Source organism: Bos indicus, chromosome 29, assembly GCF_029378745.1.
Source record: "Bos indicus isolate NIAB-ARS_2022 breed Sahiwal x Tharparkar chromosome 29, NIAB-ARS_B.indTharparkar_mat_pri_1.0, whole genome shotgun sequence".
Classification (NCBI taxonomy): domain Eukaryota; kingdom Metazoa; phylum Chordata; class Mammalia; order Artiodactyla; family Bovidae; genus Bos; species Bos indicus.
The window spans coordinates 40,269,626-40,292,434 of record NC_091788.1 but is presented as its reverse complement, the minus strand read 5'-3'; the positions used below and the strand labels follow the sequence as shown (position 1 = coordinate 40,292,434).

The 22,809-nt window shown below is 45.3% G+C and overlaps 1 protein-coding gene across 1 annotated transcript in view; it reads left to right on the top strand.

The window, feature by feature from the left end:
* Positions 1–22,809, top strand: part of DDB1 (damage specific DNA binding protein 1) — a 28,009-nt gene that overhangs the window by 4,239 nt on the left and 961 nt on the right. Inside the window, exons 5-26 of the mRNA XM_019954604.2 lie at positions 1,155–1,269; positions 2,193–2,290; positions 2,988–3,146; positions 3,747–3,830; positions 4,401–4,517; positions 5,114–5,216; positions 7,821–7,896; positions 7,985–8,093; positions 11,304–11,482; positions 11,580–11,743; positions 11,853–11,960; positions 12,113–12,320; positions 13,335–13,430; positions 13,537–13,648; positions 14,604–14,727; positions 15,052–15,216; positions 15,922–16,016; positions 19,819–19,989; positions 20,289–20,398; positions 20,655–20,824; positions 20,997–21,099; positions 22,277–22,400. Coding sequence (XP_019810163.1) covers positions 1,155–1,269; positions 2,193–2,290; positions 2,988–3,146; positions 3,747–3,830; positions 4,401–4,517; positions 5,114–5,216; positions 7,821–7,896; positions 7,985–8,093; positions 11,304–11,482; positions 11,580–11,743; positions 11,853–11,960; positions 12,113–12,320; positions 13,335–13,430; positions 13,537–13,648; positions 14,604–14,727; positions 15,052–15,216; positions 15,922–16,016; positions 19,819–19,989; positions 20,289–20,398; positions 20,655–20,824; positions 20,997–21,099; positions 22,277–22,400 — 2,790 coding nt within the window. The remainder of the gene's footprint in view (positions 1–1,154; positions 1,270–2,192; positions 2,291–2,987; positions 3,147–3,746; positions 3,831–4,400; positions 4,518–5,113; positions 5,217–7,820; positions 7,897–7,984; positions 8,094–11,303; positions 11,483–11,579; positions 11,744–11,852; positions 11,961–12,112; positions 12,321–13,334; positions 13,431–13,536; positions 13,649–14,603; positions 14,728–15,051; positions 15,217–15,921; positions 16,017–19,818; positions 19,990–20,288; positions 20,399–20,654; positions 20,825–20,996; positions 21,100–22,276; positions 22,401–22,809) is intronic.

The following is a 22,809-nucleotide window of genomic DNA, read 5'->3' as shown; positions in this document are numbered from 1 at the left end:
TGAAATAAAAACTTAGGATTTCTCTCCCTTCAGTTTTGTAAATATCTGGTCATTAAGACATTGATGTTGGTTATTCAGGACTGACTCTGGGCAGGCTCAGGGCTGCCAGTTATGAATGTGCTTCATTTCCATATGTGGGAAATGGAGGCCCGAATCCAAACCCCATCTGGAACATACGCTGACGTTGCGTCTCACTCCTCATCATTGGTGGGAAAATCCTCATCAGCTATAAATTATTTTTTTCTCCTGTTTTGTGCTCAAAAGTTAGTTTGAAAACTACCACGTGAGGGAGTTCCCTGGTGGTCCGGTGGTTAGGATTTAGCACTTTGACAGTCGTGGCCTGGGTTCAGTCCCTGGTCTGGGAACTGAGATCCTTCAAGCCCTGCGGCATGGCCAAAATTAAAAAGATAAAAGAGAAAGGAAAATATCATGTGAAAGGTAGTCATGCACAGTGCGTCAGGAGCTATAACTGTGATTGAGATGTGGTCCCTGCCTTGAAACACACTGTCGGATTCCTCCCATAACTTCTCAGAGCCTGCCCTGGCCTTTGATGCGGCCGCTCTCTACTGGCCCCAGGCCGGCTCCTTTAGCTTCTTAAAGGTGACTTTGATGGTTCCAGGTCTGAAGTGAGTCACGGCTCAGAAAAAGGAGGGGAAGATGGTGTTGATGACACAGGGTTGGAAGCTGTGACCAGCATTAGAGGGGCTACTTGCTCTGTTTTCTGCTGTCGCCCCATCAGGATGCGTCTGAGATTATGTCAAAGTTTTAAAATTTGTTAAATGTATTTCACTTCTCAATGTGTTTGTTTTTCCTCTTTAGCTATTTTGTAAGTTCCTTGAAGGTAAGGAATAGAGGAATACACACACACAAATGTACATATATACACTTATATTTCTGTAGTGGTTAATACAGTGTGACATGTTCATTTTTCTACTTTTTAAGTCTCTTTGTTGATTTTGTTGTTAGAAACAGTTGGCCTCAGTCACAGTCTCCCCAGACTATCCCAAGCCCAGCTGGTGGCTGTCAGCATGCTCATGGATAAGGATGGGGAGGCTGGTGTGACAGGAGTGTTCAATGCTGCCCCCTTCAGGACCCTTATCTAGCCCAGGGGTCACCCTTCCTAGGGACTAACGATTCTACCTTTCCCCACCTAGGACCCTCAGGGGCGGCACGTAAAAACTTATGAGGTGTCTCTCCGAGAGAAGGAGTTCAATAAGGGCCCTTGGAAACAGGAAAACGTAGAAGCTGAAGCGTCCATGGTGATTGCAGGTTTGTTGGGGGACGTAGGAAATAGGCCCTACCCGAGTTATCTGTTGTTCCTTCCCCACCTTCTCTGCCCCTTTATGTCCGTGCTCCAGTGCTGTTGAGCACACGCATTGTTCACCCCTCCCTTATGTCTCCTCTCTTTAATGTGCTACTCTTTGCTCTTTGCATTTCCGTCTTCAAGATTGTCTTGTTTTTCACTCTTCCCCACCCCCCCCCCCCCCCAAAGTATAGTTTTCCTTTCTTTGCAGTGGTGGGTTTAACTAAAACAATGAGATTGATTTGCCGAGTGGCACAGGGAAAATAGTCTCATTTTATTGTCGGCAAACATTTTTAAAAACCAGAAGAGGCAATAATGCTTATCTTATCTGGTTCCTTTATTTCCCAGATGAGGAAACAGGGCCGAGGGACTTGCCTGTGCCTGTATTTCACTGGCAAAGCCTGGGCTGAAGTCCAGGTCTCTTTGCTGTTTATCCTATATCCTTCCTCAACATTATTGTGTGTTTTACCCAGTAGAGAAATTTTAAAACTCTTAAGTGCAAATTGGTTCTTCTGTATAGTGACTCTGATAATGGGGGAAGTTAAGCTAAGGCACAAGGGGAGAAAGTAAAAACTTTTGGATCAGACATTTAGAAGAGAAAGGGGCAGAATGCATATGGAAGAACACTGGGAAGACTCCCCACCCTTCAGACCATGTGAACTTCAAAAGAGTGGCAGTAAAAATATTTATCAGGAGTACAGAGCGGGCAGCTTACAATTTCTAAGACAGGAATCTCAGAAAAAGGTTATCGTGTTCCCTGGACTTTGATGTCTAAAATAATGATTATCTTCCAGTTTGCCTCAGAGATAACTGGCTCAGTGCCTAAGTTGCCTCAGGGTTTGGCAGGTTCCGGGTGCTCAGCATTCTAATGCTGCCCTCTCTCCTGCAGTCCCGGAGCCCTTCGGAGGCGCCATCATCATTGGACAGGAGTCGATTACGTATCACAACGGTGACAAATACCTGGCAATTGCCCCTCCCATCATTAAGGTGAGCAGCATTCCTTTCCTTTTTTTCCTTCTGTTGTCTCTCCCTCCTAATCCCCCATTGGTTAGAAGGGGATTCACAACTGTCACCTTATTCACTGTGTATATAAGACTGTGTCGGTCACTGGGAATACAAAGAGAGATTGGCTTGGTTTTGCTAACAGCGAGCTTGCTTGCTAACTTAAGGGAGAGAGAATAAAGTTCAGATTATCCTTTCTATTCACTGGTGCAATCTGAAGAAAGGAGAAATTTCGGTAATTTTGTTGAATGTTAATGTCTTCAGAGCACAAAGCATGTAAAATAATAAAGTGAAAAATACATATAGACTTAAAACATTAGTCATAAAAAAATTCACCTTAAAATATTGAGTCATAAAAATGAAACCTTACGTGTTTTTTATCTTTTGAGGCTAAATAACAAAATCTGTGGTAGCATAGTCCAGGGAATACTTACAGCTGTTTCCTCTTCTATATATTTGTTTTCCAGTAGAATAATATGTGAGTAAACAGTTAAAGTATATTGAGCTCCTTGGAACATTGTCCTCAAAAATCAAACGTCCCCATTTTTGGTCACCTATGTGAGTTGAGTGGATTTCTTGCTCATGAAGTGACTGGATCTGGTAAAGGGAATGGTCTGCTAGGGTTTACTGTCTGGTGTGGAAGATGCTTTATGTCTAATGACTGTGTCTTTCCTCTTGGCAGCAAAGCACAATTGTGTGTCACAATCGAGTGGACCCCAATGGTTCTCGCTATCTGCTTGGAGACATGGAAGGACGGCTCTTCATGCTGCTTTTGGAGAAGGAGGAACAGATGGATGGCACTGTCACCCTCAAGGATCTCCGTGTGGAACTCCTTGGGGAGGTGGGCCTTGTCCCTACTCTTACGTTCTGCTAGGTGCCTGGTGACCCCAGACATGTGGTCCCAAACTGCAGCTGGGAATGACATGAGTTGACACCGAACAACAAATGCTCAGTCCTGCTGTGGGAGTTAGTTTTGGAATGAGTAGATTTTAGAGAATCTCACAAACAGTGGGATGCTACCTCAAGTATTAAAAAGAGAAACAGAAAGATACACTATAGAATTAAAGGTTAATCTAGGGCTGATACTCAATTATGGGAGGACATTCCAAAATAGTACTGTTAAGAACAACTCAGTGAATTTTAGAGGTCTCTGGCTATTTGGAGCTGTTGGGATTAAAATGGTCATTTAGATCACGCACCTGCAAGACAAATTTACAGATTTTTCTGACTATAGGGATGCAATAAAGGAAGAGTCACAAACTTCAGGGCTTTAGAAACGTTTATTGAGTGTTACCTGGGGATTTGAAATGGAGACTTGTTTTGGGGACCGTGGCTGCAGTTGTTGTTTTTCTAGGCACGGGTCTGAGAGATGGATAGGATGGTGTCTGGATCCCTTGTGAAGTACTTTCTGATGTCTTTCATGCTGCTGATTTTCTTTTAGACCTCTATTGCTGAGTGCTTGACGTACCTTGACAATGGTGTTGTGTTTGTTGGTTCTCGCCTTGGTGATTCCCAGCTTGTGAAGGTGAGAAGACATTTTCTTCTTTCTGGCTTCTATTTTTCAGTCTTCACTGCTTTTTCATCAAGTTTTTCCCCTGTGTTGGGTGCCACTCAGAGTTTATTCAGTTCACCCATATCCCTATTATACACCATTTTGCTTGATTGATGTAGCATCCTACCTTGATTAGCTTTTTGTCCTAAATGTTCATTCAGCGGTGTGTTAGGTTTTGTGGATACAATGGTGAACAAGACCCAGCTTATGCCTTCAAATAGATCATAGTCTAATATTCTTTACCCCCTCTAAAATATGAGAATTTGAGCCTTCTCTGCAGAAAAATGCATGCAAACATTTTACATTAATTTCCAAGCTATTCCTCTGAAATCCATCCATGGGATGCCAGATTAGAAATCCCTGACTGGTTAGTGGGTCACCTGTAGGATACCCATGCCCCTTAGTCAGCATTTCCTTTCTGGAAGCATCCACTAGAGCACAGGAAAGGCAGACCTAGTTGGGTTAAGTTTCTTTTGGATGAAAACTATCTCTCTAGGGTGCATCTGGAGCGTTCTAAGACTAAAATTGTTCTTTCTTTTTTAGCTCAATGTTGACAGCAATGAACAAGGCTCCTACGTAGTGGCCATGGAAACCTTTACCAATTTAGGACCCATTGTGGACATGTGCGTTGTGGACCTGGAGAGGCAGGGGCAGGGACAGGTAAGGGATCATCCTGGAAAGGGATAGTTGGTATGGCCACTCAAACTGTGTCCTGGGTCTGCTTAGCTTGAATGGGGAATGTGCACTGCAGATAAGTTTTGAGAGCCTCACTCACTAATTCCAAAAATGTAAGGATTACTGCCATTTATTGGGTGCCTATCTTGGTCTGCCAGGCACTCTACATACATTATCTCTGATCACCCCAGCACCCTTTAGATAGGGATTTTTGGCTATTTCAGAAGTGAGGAAATTTAAGGCCTTGAAGGATTAAACAACTTGTCCAACGTCACGTAACTACTAAAGGGCAAGTGTGTCTGCCCCCAGATCCTGTGCACTTTCTAGTAAACTAGGATCCCAGGAAGGAAACAAGTTTGCTGGAAGCAGTGGTAGGGCCCTTTTGCTTCTTGGACTAGGGCACCCTATCTGCTTGATAAATATGAGACACTTTGGAGGTTACCCTCTGCTAATTCTGCATCCTCAAACCTAGCTCCCCAGCAGAGGGTGCTTGGACTTAGATATACCTTGTTTACTTTCTGAGCATCAGTCTAGTTGTATCTCTGGAGGGGGTTATTTAGAAACCTTTTCTCTACTTGCAGCTGGTCACTTGCTCTGGGGCATTCAAGGAAGGTTCCTTGCGAATCATCCGGAACGGAATTGGAATCCACGAGCATGCCAGCATTGACTTGCCAGGCATCAAAGGTAGCCTTTCGGTGGACATAGGATGCAGATCTTATTTGAGTGACTTTGGCGTCATTACATGTCATGAAGACACTTGGGAGCTAGAGGAATGCAAATCAAATGAAGAGAAAAAAAAACTTTTAATGCCAAATAAGCAGTGGAAGATTAAATGTATTTAAAGGTTCCAAAGTAAACTTAAAAAAGAAGATATTGACCAAAATTGGATAATGGAGTAGAGGAATGGGCAATTTAGTGGAAAATTTAATGTTGTTTATATAAGGGAACTGATAGAATCTCTAAAGAAAGAGGAGACTGAGCATGTCATAGAACGAGGTACATATCAAAGGTAACTTCTAGAACAGAAGTACAAATCTTCCTAAATTCCAGGAGAACTCTAATGATCAAAAAGATCAAACACAAACTACATAGCGAAAGACTTTTTTAATATACAAACAGTAGACATAACTTAAAATAATATGATAGAACTCAATGTCAAACATCTGTATGAGTAACTGATACATCAGATATCTACTGTCAGTAAATGTAAATAGGTTGAAATCACCTATTATAAGAAGTAGATGATCAGGCAAAAACTAATTCAAAGTAGTATATACAACACAACTTAAAAAAAGTAATTTAGAATATAAAAAAGTAAGAAGATGAGAACAGATTAAAAAAAGATTTCTGAATTAGGAAGAGATCATAAAACTACAAAACTCAAGAGAATTGAATACCTATAGACAGAACTCATTAAGGTAGGATATAAAATTAAGGTACTGAAATCAATAGCTTTCATGTAAAAACAGTCAGTTAGAAGGTGTAGTAGAGGGAAAGAGGCAGTTTACAATGGCAATAGAAAGATAAAATACCACGAAATAAGTTTAACAAGAATTGTGCAAAACTTATTTAAGGAAAACTTTGAAATACTCTTAAAGGATTGAAAGGATAGATTGATCAAATAAAAAAGACATGGTAAGGTCTTATAAATTAATATTATAAAGCTTTTTCTCTCTGATATTTATATTAAAATATATTTCAATAAAAAAATCAGTAGGTTTTTTTTCTTTGACCTGGACAAGTCAAAGTCCAAATGTGAAGCAGAAGATGCAAGGAAAGGTAGGAAAAACTTAAAAAAGAACAATGAGGTGGGTCTAGTCCTACCAGATATTAAAAGGTACTGTTAAACCTTAGAAATTAAAAGTGTGGTTTTGGTGCACAAATAGGCAGGAGTCCCATGAGCAAACTCAAATGTCCAGAAATAGACAAACTTGTACATGGGGCTTTAGTGTAGGATAGTGCTGGTATCTCAGCTCAGTAAGGTAAGGGTAATTCTTTTGAATAAACAGTATTGGGATAACTAGTCATTTGAGAAAAGATAAGTTTGGGTCCATACTGCACAATGTGTGCCCAGTGCTAGACTCTAAATAGATCGAAGACTTAATGTAAAAAAATGAAGCCATGCAAAAGCTAGAAGAAAAAGTTGGTGATTTCCTTTCTAATTTTAGAGTGGGGAAAGTCTTTCAAACTCTGAGTCAAAAGTACAGAAGCCAAAAGGAGACTGATAAATTCAACAACATAAACATAAATACCCTGCTTGGCAGAAACAAAACACTATAAGCTAAGTTAGAAGAAATGGTAAATTAGATGAAAACATTTGTAGTTCATCTTACACACAAAGGCCTAATCTGTCTAATTGATAAAAAAATTTCTAGAAAGACCACCAAATTTCCTGCCCCCAAATTGACAGAGTACATGAATGGACAGATAACAAGCCTAACTTAAAAGAAGAAGTGCAAATCAAAACAAAATAGTGATACTATTCTTTACCAGATGCCAAAATCCAAGTGTGACAATGTCTGTGTTGGTGAGGCTGTGAGGAAAGGGCATGCTCATTGGCAGTGTCTACTGAAATTACAGCTGATTTACCCTGCAAGCCCAGTTCTGGGCATCTGACCCATAGACCTTCATATGTATAAGATGACATAAATACAAGATTATTCATTGTGGTATTGTATATTATGGCAGAATACTGAAAAAGCGTCCATCAGTGGGAACTTGCTAGTAAACTAGTACATCCATAAAATTAAATACTGTGCAGAGGTCAAAAACAAGAAACTGTTTGGTTCTGATAAGGACTCAGACATATATTAGATGAAAAAAAAAATGTATAGACAGTTGGTGAGAGGCTACTGTATTGGCTTGCAGTACAGCATTTATCTATTGAAAAGAATTGGAGGGATAAATTATTATTGTTTACTTATTTGGGAGCTAGGAGAGGTATAGGAGTGAGACTTCTGTATTAAATATTTAAAAAATAAATTTTGACTTTGAGTCATAGAAATGAATTATCCCATCCAAAATCACTATAGTCTCACCCCTGTACTTCTCCTTCCAACCTAGCCTCCAAATGAAAAGCTTTGAAATACTAAGCTCAAACAGTTTAAAAAATACCAAACTTCTTCAGTGTCTTGAAGCCAGGGAGGAATAGAGTGGGTATTTCATCTTAGGACTGACTCAGAGTTTCTTGCTCTTTGTGTGGGGTTAGGCTGCTCCTTCCTTAGACCATGTGGAGCCAGCTGAGTGTTGGTTCATGCTGTGCCTCTTAATCTTTGATTTGTGTTCCAGGCCTGTGGCCACTGAGGTCTGATCCCAACCGGGAGACCGATGACACTTTGGTGCTCTCTTTTGTGGGCCAGACAAGGTAAGACGAGTCAGCTCCAAGCATCCATGTAAAGGTTGCAAGGTGGGGCAGCTGGTCCGGCTAACCCCAGCCTTCCCTTCTGCTGCAGAGTTCTCATGTTAAATGGAGAGGAAGTGGAAGAAACCGAACTGATGGGTTTTGTGGACGATCAGCAGACTTTTTTCTGTGGCAACGTGGCTCATCAACAACTTATCCAGGTAGTAACTGAGGAAAGGGCAGGCCCCATTTATGCATCAGTTTGACCTGGAGTGCATTACAGAGCACCACTGGATTTTTAAAGTCAATTTTTATGGCTCTAAACGTAATGTAAAAAGGCTTGGAAAAAAATTGAAATTACCTGGAGAATCCCAAGGACGGGGGAGCCTGGTGGGCTGCTGTCTGTGGGGTCGCACAGAGTCGGACACGACTGAAGTAACTTAGCAGCTGCAGCATCAGCAATCACCCATTACTGAGAGCAGTGTAACTCTTTTTTAAACTTTGGAGTTACTCCTTTTAGTTTTATTTTTTGCAAATGTATGTACAGTCGGCCCTTTGTATCTGTGGGTTTTGCATACATGGACTCAACCAACCACGATGAGAAGTATTTGGGGTGGGAATTCCCTGGAGGTCCAGTGGCTAGGACTTGATACTTGGACTTCAATCCCTGGTCAGCAGACTTAAGATCCTGCAAGCCACTCGGTGCAGCCAAAAAAATAAAAAATTGGGGGGGGGAAAGTCAGAAAGTTCAAAAAGCAAAACTTGAATTTGCTTTGCACCAGGAATGGCACCCCACTCCAGTACTCTTGCCTGGAAAATCCTATGGACGGAGGAGCCTGGTAGGCTGCAGTCCATGGGGTCGCTGAGGGTCAGACACGACTGAGCGACTTCACTTTCACTTTTCACTTTCATGCATTGGAGAAGGAAATGGCAACCCACTCCAGTGTTCTTGCCTGGAGAACCCCAGGGACGGGAGAGCCTAGTGGGCTGCCGTCTATGGGGTCGCACAGAGTCCATGGGGTCGCACAGAGTCCGACAGGACTGAAGTGAAGTGAGTTAGCAGTAGCAGCAGCAGCCACTGTCTACATATCATTTACATTGTATTCACAGTTATTTACATAGTATTTACATTGTATATTGTATTGTAGCTTCCCTTGTAGCTCAGTCAGTAAAGAATCTGCCTGCAGTGCAAGAGACCCAGATTCGATCCCTGGGTTGGGAAGATCCCCTGGAGAAGGAAATGGCAACCCACTCCAGTATCCTTGCCTGGAAAATCTCATGGACAGAGGAGCCTGGTGGGCTGCAGTCCATGGGGTCACAAAGAGTCAGGCACAACTGAGCAACTAACACTACATTGTATTAGGTATTACAGATAATCTAGAGATGATTTAAAGTGCACTTAAGGATATGAGTAGGTTATAAGCAAATACTGTTCCATTTTATATGAGGGACCTGAACATCTGTGCATTTGGTATTGACTGGAGATTCTGGAACCAGTCCCCTGCAGGTACTGAGGAATGGCTGTATGTTGTATTTATTTACATTTTCTATTATGGATGGGATCATTGTATGTATGTGTGTGTGTGTGTGTGTGTGTGTGTGTGTATATATATATATATATATATATATATATATATATATATGTATTTGGGGGGGCAGGGTGATATTGTTTTAGCACTAATTATATCCTGTCATCTGAGACACATTTTCCACTCATTTTAATAGTAATATATACTTATTTGGAAAATACTGAAAAGCACAAAGAAGAAAAAGATTAGTCATATGCTACCATCCCTATATGACTTTTGATAGCACTTCCAGTGTACTACTTATAACTAGAGTTCTAACTCTGTTCAGATACTTATTTTAACTTTTTCTGTGGTAATGGGGATCATATAGCCCTTTGGTACTTGTGAGCCACGAGACCCTGATTTCTTTGCACCTCTCAGGACCTGGCAGGCTGAAGTTTGGAGTGACCATGATGCTCTTGGTTTTTTGCACACCCTCCTCACCCGGGAGCCGTCTCCACACTGAGCAGAGTCAGTATTTGCCTGTCGTGGCTGTAGCACTTGAGGGCCTAAGGATTACTGAACTCCATCGTTTTATTCTCTTGGTCTTCCTTTTAGCCAACAGGCAGTGGTGGGTTTAGTTAAAAACCAGAGGGAAGGTCTGTCACTTGGTTGAACAAGTGTGGGAAGTGCCCAGATACTGACTCAGTGCTTTGTCAGTGTTTTCTAACTGGGACCTGAATCCTGGCCCCAGCTCACATATCTTATTATTCAAGGGCCTTCCTCTTTTTTAATTTTCAGAATTATGCTGCTGCACTGGTTTTGTAATTTGTATTGGACCGGACCCTTCAAAAGCTGATTTCCTATTTTATTCCAGCTCAGTTATTACTAATGATGGGCTTCTTTACCAAATGGAAAGACTAATAACTCTAGGAAGTATTATGTAATCCCATTGTAGTTCATTAGTATCAGTAATAGCTTGTGGTATTTTTCTGCATCTCCCATAGTGTTTATCGGAGAAGGCAATGGCACCCCACTCCGGTACTCTTGCCTGGAAAATCCCACGGACAGAGGACTGGTGCACTGCAGTCCATGGGGTCGCTAAGAGTCGGACACGACTGAGCGACTTCACTTTCACTTTTCACTTTCATGCATTGGAGAAGGAAATGGCAACCCACTCCAGTGTTCTTGCCTGGAGAATCCCAGGGACAGCGGGGCCTGGTGGGCTGCCGTCTTTGGGGTCGCACAGAGTCAGACACGACTGAAGCGACTTAGCAGCAGCAGCAGCATAGTGTTTATAATTCTAAGGGTCTTTCTTTAAGTAAAAACTCAATTTTGATAAATAAGATATACTGATATTTACTAAAGAATTTTATGTGATTTTAATGGTTCATGCATAGTAAAGAACTTGCATATTTTAAATTCTTCTGGCCGTGCTACAAGCTTGCAGGATCTGCGTTCCTTGACCAGGGATTGAACCTGTGCCCTCGGTAGTGAAAATGCAGACTCCTAACCACTGGACCACCAGGGAATTCCCAGAAATTGGATATTTTAGAGATCTGATTTTGGGGTTGAGAAAAACAACTAGACTGGTAGTTGCAGGGTCCTACTCCATTGATACCTTTCCATAGGGTGCCATTTGTGATACCCAAGCCTTAATCAGAGTGAAACAGGACACGCCTTCTCTTTTTCAGGCTGTAGTATATGAGCTGTAAGCTGCTTGAAGCCAGTCTTCTTCAAGGCTTCAGTTAAAAATGACATCTTTATGTAATCGGTCATTGTGGAACTTGAAAAAATCTATATAGCAGAGGAGGACTTCATACCTTATTCTTAGGGTTCCGTGAGGGCAGCATTTACCACCTTCTCACCTCTGTGTAGATAGATCCCTGCAGGGGCTTGGAGACATTGCTCTTTTTTCTCTAGATCACTTCAGCATCTGTGAGGCTGGTCTCTCAAGAGCCCAAAGCACTCGTCAGTGAGTGGAAGGAGCCTCAGGGCAAGAACATCAGCGTGGCCTCCTGCAACAGTAGCCAGGTAGTAGTTGCCGTGGGGAGGGCCCTCTACTACCTGCAGATCCATCCTCAGGAGCTCCGGCAGATCAGGTGTGTGTTTCTGTCTCTGCTCTTTCTGCCCTCCCCTCTTCTCTGGGACTTCTTTGATCCCTGGAGTCCTTTCTGTGCCATATTCTTCTCTGTTCAGCCACACAGAGATGGAACACGAAGTGGCCTGCTTGGACATTACCCCTCTAGGAGACAGCAATGGAATGTCCCCTCTTTGTGCCATCGGCCTCTGGACAGACATCTCAGCCCGAATTGCAAAGCTGCCCTCTTTTGAGCTACTGCACAAAGAGATGCTGGGTGGAGGTGTGTTTCTTTTTTTTGAGGGCGGGGGGAGGGGTGTTTCTTTTCAAGGCCTGAGTTAGGATCAGAATCAGGATTTGGAACAAGCGCTCAATGTACCTCTTTCTCACAGAGATCATTCCCCGTTCCATCCTGATGACCACCTTTGAGAGCAGTCACTACCTCCTTTGTGCCTTGGGAGACGGAGCACTCTTCTACTTTGGGCTCAACATCGAGACAGGTGAGACTAGCATGTCAGGTGAGCGGCGCTTTGGAGAATCTGGGGTATTGGAGTCGGCAGAGTTCTTAGCTTCAGGGTGCAGCTTTTGAACCTTCACAGTCCAACTGTCCTGTTTTGTTTCTGTTTTTCTCTGGATGCTGTTCTTTCTGTAGGCCTGTTGAGTGACCGTAAGAAGGTGACTCTGGGCACCCAGCCCACGGTATTGAGAACTTTCCGTTCTCTTTCAACCACCAACGTCTTTGCTTGCTCTGACCGCCCCACTGTCATCTACAGCAGCAACCACAAATTGGTCTTCTCCAATGTCAACCTCAAGGAAGTGAACTACATGTGTCCCCTCAATTCAGATGGCTATCCTGACAGGTGAGCCTCTTTTTCTGTCTTCAGTGAGAGCCAGGACGGAAGGCGTCATGACCCTTCCCCTCCAGCCTTTTTCCAGTGACAAAGCCAGTGACTGGCTGAGATAAGATGTGTAGAACAGAGATTTGCAGACCTGCAGTAGAAATACCTCGTAAGCCTTTTAAATGTGCTGAATTGTTTTTGAATCTTTCTTAGAGTTTGCTTTGGTAGATCTAGGGTTGGGCCCCAGATGTGAATCTGTATTTTTAGAAAACCTCTTAAGCAATTCAAGTGATTGGTCAAGTTTCAGAGTTCCTGTGGCAGAGATCATTCATTATGTGTTCCCCTGGAGCAGGGATTCTCAAAGTGGCTCCCTCACTGCAGCCATGGCACCAAGTGGGAACTCTCTGTTAGAAATGTACATTCTCAGGCCTCGCCCATGGACTCACCAAATCAGAAACTCCAGGGGCGGGCCCAGCGGTCTTAGCTTCACAAGCCCCGCAGGTCGTTTTGATGCCAGCGTGGTTTGATAGTTCGAGAATCACTGTTCTATATCCGAATGCTACATGTTAGTGTTAAACAGATAGCTGTTAAAATCTCAGCCTAGACCCAACCAGACCAATTAAATAAATCTTGAGGGATGGGACTGGTCTCCAGGTGTTTTTTAACAGAGAGCTGTAGTTGATAATCACTGCCCTGTAGTAAATTAGTGTAATTCTGCCTTGTTTTTCTTCCTCTTATGGAGTTGCCTCATAGAATCCTTTTCTTCCTTAAGTGTAAGCTTAAGTGAAGTCGCTCAGTCGTGTCTGACTCTTTGCGACCCCATGGACTGTAGCCTACCAGGCTTCTCTGTCCATGGGATTTTCCAGGCAATAGTACTGGAATGGATTGCCATTTCCTTCTCCAGGGGATCTTCCTGACCCAGGGATCGAACCCAGGTCTCCCGAATTGTAGACAGACACTTCACCATTTGAGCCACCAGGAAGTCCTTTTTCTTCCTTGGGTGTACTCAGTCTAAACCCAGAACCTTCTTTCCAGCCTGGCACTGGCCAACAACAGCACTCTCACGATTGGCACCATCGACGAGATCCAGAAGTTGCACATTCGGACGGTTCCCCTATATGAATCTCCCAGGTGAGGGGCAGGGTAGGGGAGCTGCAGGGGACGGGGCCCTGGGGGTTGGTGTGCAGCGCTTCAGCCTTTTCCTGAGGGACCCTGTTGTTTGGTGCTTGTTCTGTAGGAAGATCTGCTATCAGGAGGTGTCCCAGTGCTTCGGGGTCCTCTCCAGCCGCATTGAAGTCCAGGACACGAGTGGGGGCACAACTGCTCTGAGGCCCAGCGCCAGCACCCAGGTGAGGGCAGTGGTGTGAGAGCAGCGGCAGACTGTTCAGAAAGGGTCAGATAGTAGATACTTTAGACTTTGCAGGTCACATGATCTCAGTCACAGCTACTCGCCTCAGCCATTACAAAGGCATCTGTAGACAACAGGTGGGCATAGCTGGGCTCCAGTAAAACCTTAAACAAATAGGCAGTGAGCTGGATTTGGCCGCCTCGGTAGAGACTTGAGAAGAACTTTAAATAAGTGTGGCTTCCGTGATTTTGCTACTTGGTACCCTTGCCTGATGAATAATTCCTTTCCTCTTATTATCATTTTGGGTACTTTGTGTCGGGTAGGGGTAGCAGTGTCGTACCATAGGTAAGAGCGTGGGACTTGGAGTCTGACAGAACTGGCTCCAGGGTTTGTTGCTTGCTGTGTCACCTTGGGCAGCTTCAGTTTTATCATCTGCGAAATGATAATGGACCGTCTAGAGCCGCACATCACAGACCCAGTGGAGATGTTAACTGGTCGTTTTATTCCATGTATTCTCTGCCTTTCTTGCTTGTAGACATCCATGGTATGACTTCTTCCCTTAACCCAGAGTAGGTCTTTATGTATTCATTTTTATTTGCAGTGGTTTCCTGCTCTTCCCATTGAGAGAGGTGGAAGCCTGTCACGTTATTAGGTCGCCTGGGTTTCTTGTTAGCTTTCTTGATTGACTTGGCATCACTGTTTTAGTGCTCTTAAGTGCACTTAGATTCTGGCGGTGTTTTGGACTGCTGTGTCAATTCCATATGGAGTCTGGATCCTTAGCCTCAGTCCCTGTGTCCTCTCTGAAGCCCTTTGCACTTGGGCTCTGTGCAGGCGGCCAGCCTCAAGTTTTTCTCGTTCAAACTCTGTCTCTGTTCTCTGATCCTGTCTGATGCTGACACTGCTCTCCCAGCACCCGTTCTTTTGAGAGGGGTGATGTGTGTTCTCTCTGTTCCCAGGCCCTGTCCAGCAGCGTCAGCTCCAGCAAGCTGTTCTCCAGCAGCACAGCCCCTCACGAGACCTCCTTTGGAGAAGAGGTGGAGGTGCATAACCTCCTTATCATTGACCAGCACACCTTTGAAGGTGCAAATGAGCTCTTTCTATCATGCTGTACCTACATCCTCCCTAAGCTAGGCTCTTCTGGGCTCTGCTGTATTCCAGAATTTGATAGACACTGGCAGACTATCCTAGGAGGAGAAGAAAGGGTGGGGCCTCAGAGTTGGCTGTGAGTTCAGAGTACTGGGCCTCTTCATGTCAGAATAGGCTGGCGAGGAGACAGGAGTAGTAGACACAGTACAGATGCCTTCTGTACTGTGCTCCAAGATGAGCTGTGGACCTCACAGAAGTGCAGAAGCACCCATGCATGGGGGTCGTCAGTCAGTCACCTCTCTACTATTCTTCTTCTAGTGCTTCATGCCCACCAGTTTCTGCAGAATGAGTATGCCCTCAGCCTGGTCTCCTGCAAGTTGGGCAAAGACCCCAACACGTACTTCATCGTGGGCACGGCCATGGTGTACCCAGAAGAGGCAGAGCCCAAGCAGGGTCGTATTGTGGTCTTTCAGTATTCAGATGGTAAGTGGACACAGTCTTTGGCTTTTGAGAAATTTAAAAACTGGGAAAGGAAGCAGACAGACAGTTTTAGGTTTTAGACTCAGTTATGCAGAAGAACTTGGGTTAATTGCAGTGACACAAGATTCAAGATGTTTCTCACTTAAGCTGTTGATGGTCTGAATGAGTTTTGGAGTATGTGAGCAACGGCACAAATAAAATCTGCCCTTTTTTCTTCCTTTTTCACTCTTTGAAAGGAAGAGAAAGGGAGAGGCGACCAGAATGAGAGTTAGGAATTCTGGTAGGACTCTGTGGTGTGTTTTCCACTTGGCTGCTCAGCCTTTTAGGCCCTCTTCCCAGCATCAGCACTTGGTGTTCGTTTCTGTATCATTTCTTATCTCCCCTACCCATGATGGCTCTGAAGACTAGCTGTTAGCCCCCAAATCTCAGGTTAGATGGCTGAGGTGGAGTCTGGTCTCCATCTTGAAGGGAGATCCAGAGTCCCAGGTGGGAGGCAGAACCAGAGTGCTGTCTGGAATCACTGCGTGTGATGGGGTGGCCCACACTTCTAGAGGTGGTTAACCCCAGTATATTACAGATTCTATATTCTCTGCTTTGAAATGAGGGGTTTGGAGGGGCAGGAATTAGAGCTGGCGGGGGAAGCACAGGATTCTTCTGATTAAAGTGTGGGCTCATGAAGGAGACTGAAGGGTATCTTTTCTCCCCCAGGAAAACTACAGACTGTTGCTGAAAAGGAGGTGAAGGGGGCCGTGTACTCCATGGTAGAGTTTAACGGGAAGCTGTTAGCCAGCATCAACAGCACGGTGAGCCCTCCCTCTGGCCTCAGCCTCAGGCCTCCGTCCACAGATCCTGGTTCCCATGCATTTTCTCCCTCTGGTCTCGGCCTCAGGCCTCACACCTCTGTCCAGAGAGTCTGGTTCCCTTGCATTTTCTGAACTGCATGTGTGTCACAATTTTAAGGGTAACAGAGTAGCGAGTAGAGAGGATGGAGCTGGGAATATGGAGAGCTGGGGTTGGACCAAACACCAGATTTGGTTCTGTGAAGCCCTGTGTACGTATCGTTCTGTGGGAATTGAGAAGAGTGTAAGAACTGTGGTCCCTGCACTTAGAATGTGTCATGGCATGAGAATATTTTATCTGTGTGGGACAGAATGAGCCAAACTGCATTCATCCTGAGTAAACCCCTTAAATACTAGGCCTGTGAAATTCTTCACTTTTCTTCTGGCATGACCCCACCTCCTCCCTTGCCAAAAAACAAAAAAAATTATACACGGTCAAACAAATTTGGGACTTGCTGTATCCTGTATCTTCTGCTTAGAAGCTTCTCAGTGCATTGTAGCATATGAAAGATTCTGAGAAGATCAAGAGTAGAGAAGCATTGCTTAAATACTTCTTTTTTGTTTTTCCAAAGAAAAAGCAGCTTTATTTATTTTTTGGCTGTGCTTTGCAGCATGTGGGATCTTAATTCCTAGACCAGGTATCTAACCTGCAACCTTTGCAGTGGAAGCACAGAGCCTTAACCACTAGACCAGCAGGGACGTCCCCTTAAATACTTTAACTTGACATTCATTCAAGAAGTACTAACTGAGCACTTGAAGTATACTAAGCACTGTTTTGGTAGTTGGGATGAGGCAGTAGATGAAATGGACAAAGAGCTAGCCTCCTGGGGCCTGTGAGCAAATAGAATATATATGTGTATGTATGATGAGAAGCACCTCGTGAAAAATAAAAACAGGACAAGAAGCTGACAGAGTGCCAGCGTGAGCATGGAGGTGGCGCTGTTTTGTCGTATGGTTAGGAAGGTTCGCACAGTGGCTTTGGGGCAGATTTCTGAGGGAAAGGAGGGAGCCAGCCATACCTTGGTCTGGAAGAAGACAAGTGCCAGGAGTCCATGGCCAGCCTGCACCCAGTGTGGGAAGGCAGTGCTGGGTGCTGGGAGATAAGTCGGAGAGGCAGCCAGGAGCTAGCACGTGCGGAACCAGATAGGCTGTGTGTTTTGGGTTTGTAAGGACTAAGGGTTTTACTCCGAGGGGATGGGAACCTCTAGAGGGTTCGAGCAAATGCATGACGTGACTGTAGTTTTATATATGTATACATATATATATATGTATGATATATATAAAATATGCTGCTTTACTTATCAGGCTGTGTCCGGTCTTAGTTGTGGCACACAGGATTTTTGTTGTAGGCGCGGGCTCTCTAGTTGTGGCGTGGTGGGGTTTAGTTGCCCTACGGCACGTGGGATCTCAGTTCCCCATCCAGGGATCGAACTCATGTCCTCTGTATTGGAAGATGGATTCTTTTCCTTTTTAAATTTATTTATTTTTAATTGAAGGATAATTGCTTTACAATATTGTGTTGGTTTCTGCTATATGGAAAGTGGATTCTTAACCACTGGACCGCCAGCGAAGTCCCTGTAGTTATATTTTGAAAAGCTCACTGCGCATCTTGGAGAAGGTGGTAGAAGACCATGGGTAGAAGCAATGAGATCAGCTCAGAGGCTCTGGTGATGATCCAGAGAGCAGTGGACGGTGCTGGGAGCAGTGTGCTGACAGAGGAGCTGAAGGGTAGTCAAATCCCGCAGATGTTAGTATTGAGGGGCTCTAATGCATCACTTCATGGGAAATAGATGGGGAAACAGTGGAAACAGTGTCAGACTCTTTTTGGGCTCCAAAATCACTGCAGATGGTGATTGCAGCCATGAAATTAAAAGACGCTTACTCCTTGGAAGGAAAGTTAAGACCAACCTAGACAGCATATTCAAAAGCAGAGACATTACTCTGCCAACAAAGGTCCGTCTAGTCAAGGCTATGGTTTTTCCTGTGGTCATGTATGGATGCGAGAGTTGGACTGTGAAGAAAGCTGAGCGCCAAAGAATTGATGCTTTTGAACTGTGGTGTTGGAGAAGACTCTTGAGAGTCCCTTGGACTGCAAGGAGATCCAACCAGTCCATTCTGAAGGAGATCAGCCCTGGGATTTCTTTGAAAGAAATGATGTTAAAGCTGAAACTCCAGTACTTTGGCCACCTCATGCGAAGAGTTGATTCATTGGAAAAGACTCTGATGCTGGGAGGGATTGGGGACAGGAGGAGAAGGGGACCACAGAGGATGAGATGGCTGGATGGCATCATCGACTCTATGGGCGTGCGTTTGAGTGAACTCCAGGAGATGGTGATGGACAGGGAGGCCTGGCGTGCTGCAGTTCATGGGGTCGCAAAGAGTCAGAAACGACTGAGCGACTGAACTGAATTGAATGAGGGCTTAAAGATGAGTCGTGAGAAGGGAATAAAGGGTCAAGTGTTTTGGCCTGAGTAACAGAGATGGTGTTGCTGTGTACTGATGGAGAAGATTGTGAGTAGGGCAGGTTTGGAGAGTAAGGGAAAACTGTATCTTTACTCACAACACTTCTGACACCATGTGTGAGGAGTTTTTATCCCTATGACAATCAGTTTTCCAACTGGGGGGTCCTATAATTTACTTGAATTCTGACTTTAGCTACCCAGAGTTGGAGTCAGATGTCACAGGTTCAAGGGCTCGGTCCCACAAGACTGTCTTTATTCAAACCCCAGCCCAAGTAGTGTTACTCAGACTTCTGTCTGACTTGCTACTAAGTTAGGGTTCCCACAATCTCTTACCACCCTTAGGTTTCATAATTTGCTGGAAGGGCTCATGAGACTCAAAATGTTTACTTGCATTTACCGCTTCTTCACCTCACTCTTGGAAGTCTGGAAGCCCAGTCCAACTGGGCTTCTCCTAATCTGTGGTGTTCTGGGCTCACCTGACCCAGAACAGGAGTTGTGGTAGCCATTGTGCTTATTACGAGTGAGCCCTGGAGTGCACACCTGTGGGGCTAGTGTTCTTTGAACACATCTTGAGAAATCATGGCTTCATATCTTCTTCCCAGGAGTGTCTGTACGTGCAGAGGTGTGGGTGGGGCTGCCTGGACCCTGAAGGATCTGCTGGGACTGGGCTGTGCCAAGTATCTGTTCATCTGTCTGTTGATCATAAAGCATCTTTGTTCTTTTGGAGATATGGTTATAATGGAAGAAACACTGCAGTGAAGAAAAAAGGGGCATTTTTTTCCCCTTTGGGTAGAGGGGTGGCCAGAGACTAGTTCTTTAGAGTGAGTTTCTGTTGGACTTTTCTATTCTATTTTCTTTGCTCATTGGATGAACATCAAAAGGTGCCAGGGATGTATGTGTTTTGAGAAGGGTTCAGAAAGGGCAGTTTGTTGGGAGGTGATCTTGTTTCTTTCTGATCAGGAAATTGGAAATGGATCTTCTCCTTCTAGAGATATTTCTTAGACAGTTACCAGACTTCAGTCACAAAACCATCTCTTGTCATTTCTATAGTGTTACTTGCTTTACTATTTACTTAGTATTTTTCTTTATCCTGAGTTATTCTTTTTTTTAATATAAAGGAAAACTTTGTAGTATTAAGTTTCATGTGCTCACTCTGTTTTCATCTTTCATGAATGTATAATAATTACAAATGCTCACGCGAGTTCCACAGCAAACCATTTCACACCCCACACTGCACTGGGGTAAGTGGTGCAGCAGATGGAAGGCCCCTGGGGCTGAGAGAAACGCACTGCCCCCCTCTCCAGGTGCGGCTTTATGAGTGGACGACCGAGAAGGAGCTGCGCACGGAGTGCAACCACTACAACAACATCATGGCGCTCTACCTGAAGACCAAGGGCGACTTCATCCTGGTGGGCGACCTGATGCGCTCGGTGCTCCTGCTGGCCTACAAGCCCATGGAGGGCAACTTCGAAGAGGTAGCCGGGGTGTGGGCGGTTGGCTTGCTTAAGCTGGCGGTGAGGGGTGATGAAGCCCAGTGTGGGCAGAAACGTCATCCCTGGAGCACACGTTGTGCATCCGTTCAGTCTTTTTAGAGACCCCCAACTTGAACTCTGAGTAGGCCCTGTTTCAGGACCGTGTTGGCCAGGCAAAGGGGAGACTCTATAGAGGGGCGGTTGTTAAACACAGGCAGGGCAGGCACTTGGCCAAGTCTCAACACTGGCTTGCCTGCAAACTGCTGATTGTATTTCCCCTCTTGTATTTTGTCTTTTTTAAGATTGCTCGAGACTTTAACCCCAACTGGATGAGTGCTGTGGAAATCTTGGATGATGACAATTTCCTGGGGGCTGAAAATGCCTTTAACTTGTTTGTGTGTCAGAAGGATAGGTGAGTGGCCAGCTGTGGGAGTAGCCTGTGGTAGGTGAGGACACAGGGCCCTCACAGGCTCGCATGCGCCTCTTCACAGGGGTAGAGGGTATCTGTGAGAGAATCAGGCTGCAGAGATGGATGAGCCTCTTCAGGCCAGCTCCTCTGTGGAGTGGGTGGGCCCACCAGGGAGTCTGTCCATCACTGCACGCGGTCCTTGGGGCCCCAACTTGGGGGACAGGAGGCCTGGGTTGTGAGTGTCTCGCACCCCTTGCAGCGCTGCCACCACGGATGAGGAGCGGCAACACCTCCAGGAGGTTGGGCTCTTCCACTTGGGCGAGTTCGTCAACGTCTTTTGCCACGGCTCTCTGGTTATGCAGAACCTGGGCGAGACTTCCACGCCCACGCAGGGCTCGGTGCTCTTCGGCACGGTCAATGGCATGATTGGTAAGGGTGGCCCCGTGAGGCGTGCAGCCTCCTTCCCAGGGCCAGGGGAGAGCAGGGTTTCGAGAGTCGGTGGCCAGCTCGTCCGTCCTCCTGCCTGGGCTCCCCTTGGCAGGCAGTGCTCGCTGTGGGCTCTGGAGCGCCCTGTAGCTTTTGGTTCCCTTTGCTTCCTTAGGCCTGGTGACCTCATTGTCAGAGAGCTGGTACAACCTCTTGTTGGACATGCAGAATCGACTCAATAAAGTCATCAAAAGTGTGGGCAAGATTGAGCACTCCTTATATCCTTCCCAGAGGTGCCCCCTTGCTCAAAAACATGGCCTGGCCCAGGCAGAGAGCACATTACCCTGAGCGGCCTCTGGAAATTTGTCCCTCTAGAAAATGTCTTGACTAGGTTCCAGTGGGGAACAGGCTATGTAAAAACTTCTCATGGAAAATTTCAAGCACACAATAGTGGAGAGAATCGTATGAGTATAATGAACCCCCATGCACTTATCTCCCAGTTTTATTGGTTCATCTTGAAAATGTACGTTGAGGTTCATGCCCTGTGTCTGCTTCTGACCTTTTTGGCGTTGCACGTCAGACCTAAGTTTAGATCACAACTTAGAACATCCTTTCAGAGATGTTGTTCGGGGCAGTGGTGTTTGGGGACCCTCGCTAGAGAGGCCGAATGGAAAAGGAGGGGGAAAGCAAAGAAGCTGTGAATTCCGGAAGCCCAAGGGTCCGCCCCCTGGACACTGAGGGGCCCAGTACTACTGGGAGTTTGTTCATTGTGGGAGAGGGACGAGGAGCCCTTGGGCTCTGGAGGGGATTCTGCTGAGAGTCTGTTGTAAGGCAGGATAAACCAGCTCTCGCCAAGGAGGGAGGACGTAGGCTGATGTGTTGGTGTTCTGCTAACCCACAGGACTTTAGGCACATCTCTTGTTTCACTGAGCCTCAGCTTATTAATCTGTGAAGGCTAGACTTAAAGAGCAAGCATGTGAACTGGCAAGCATCCAGTTCACATGGAGCACTTGTTAAAAAAAAAAATCTGTATATGTCCATGCTCTGAACTAAGAGTCATCTGTATTCTGTTTTAATTTTTTAATTGTTTTTGGTCTTGCTGTGTGGCTTGCAGGATCTTAGTTCCCTGACCAGGGATTAAACAAACCCATGCCCTCGGCATTGAAAGCCCAGACTCCTAACCACTGGGCTGCAGGGGAAATCCCTGTAATTTTTAAAAGGTTATTTTGATGATTATTCCAGTTGAGAGGATCATTGGATTAGGTAATGATTTATAGGTCTTAGAAATTGCAAAACTGTCCAAACAGCTGTGATATTTAGTTGAACCTGTTGTTTTCTGTTCTCCTCCTGATGATTGCTTCAGACTGTGGTCTTGTGCACAGAGGTGGGGATGAGTTCGGAGAGGGTATTTATTATTTCCAAATGATCAGCACATTCCTTAACTCATCTGTCCACTTGGAGATCCTTTCATACTGAACGAAAAACAGAACCAGCCACCGGCTTCATCGATGGCGACTTGATTGAGAGTTTCCTGGATATCAGCCGGCCCAAGATGCAGGAAGTTGTGGCAAACCTACAGGTAAGCTGTGCCACTGTGCAGGGTGCAGCCCCGGGGCCAGTGACTCAACTCCATTGCAGGGCCAGGCACGCCAGGAGGGCTCCCCTCCCTTGGTTCCCACGTGCTAAGAGCCCTTTTTAAAGTTTTCTTCTACCCACATGGAAAGCTAGTGTCCAAGGGCAAGGAGATAAGGCTGAGGCTCGTGGGTTCCCCCACCAGGCACCAGGCACTGTAACTTTAGCAACGAGGGCACCTTCGGGCATGTCTGGGATCCCTGGAACATCCTTAGGAAAGGGGGCAGGGCCAGGATCCTGCAGGGAAGAGGAGTTACCATGGTGCTGGAGTTTGGGGTATTGCCTACTGGAGGTGGTGCCTCTGGCAAACAGCCGGGTGGAGATGGATGTATATACTGGGTGGCAGCCTCTGGGCA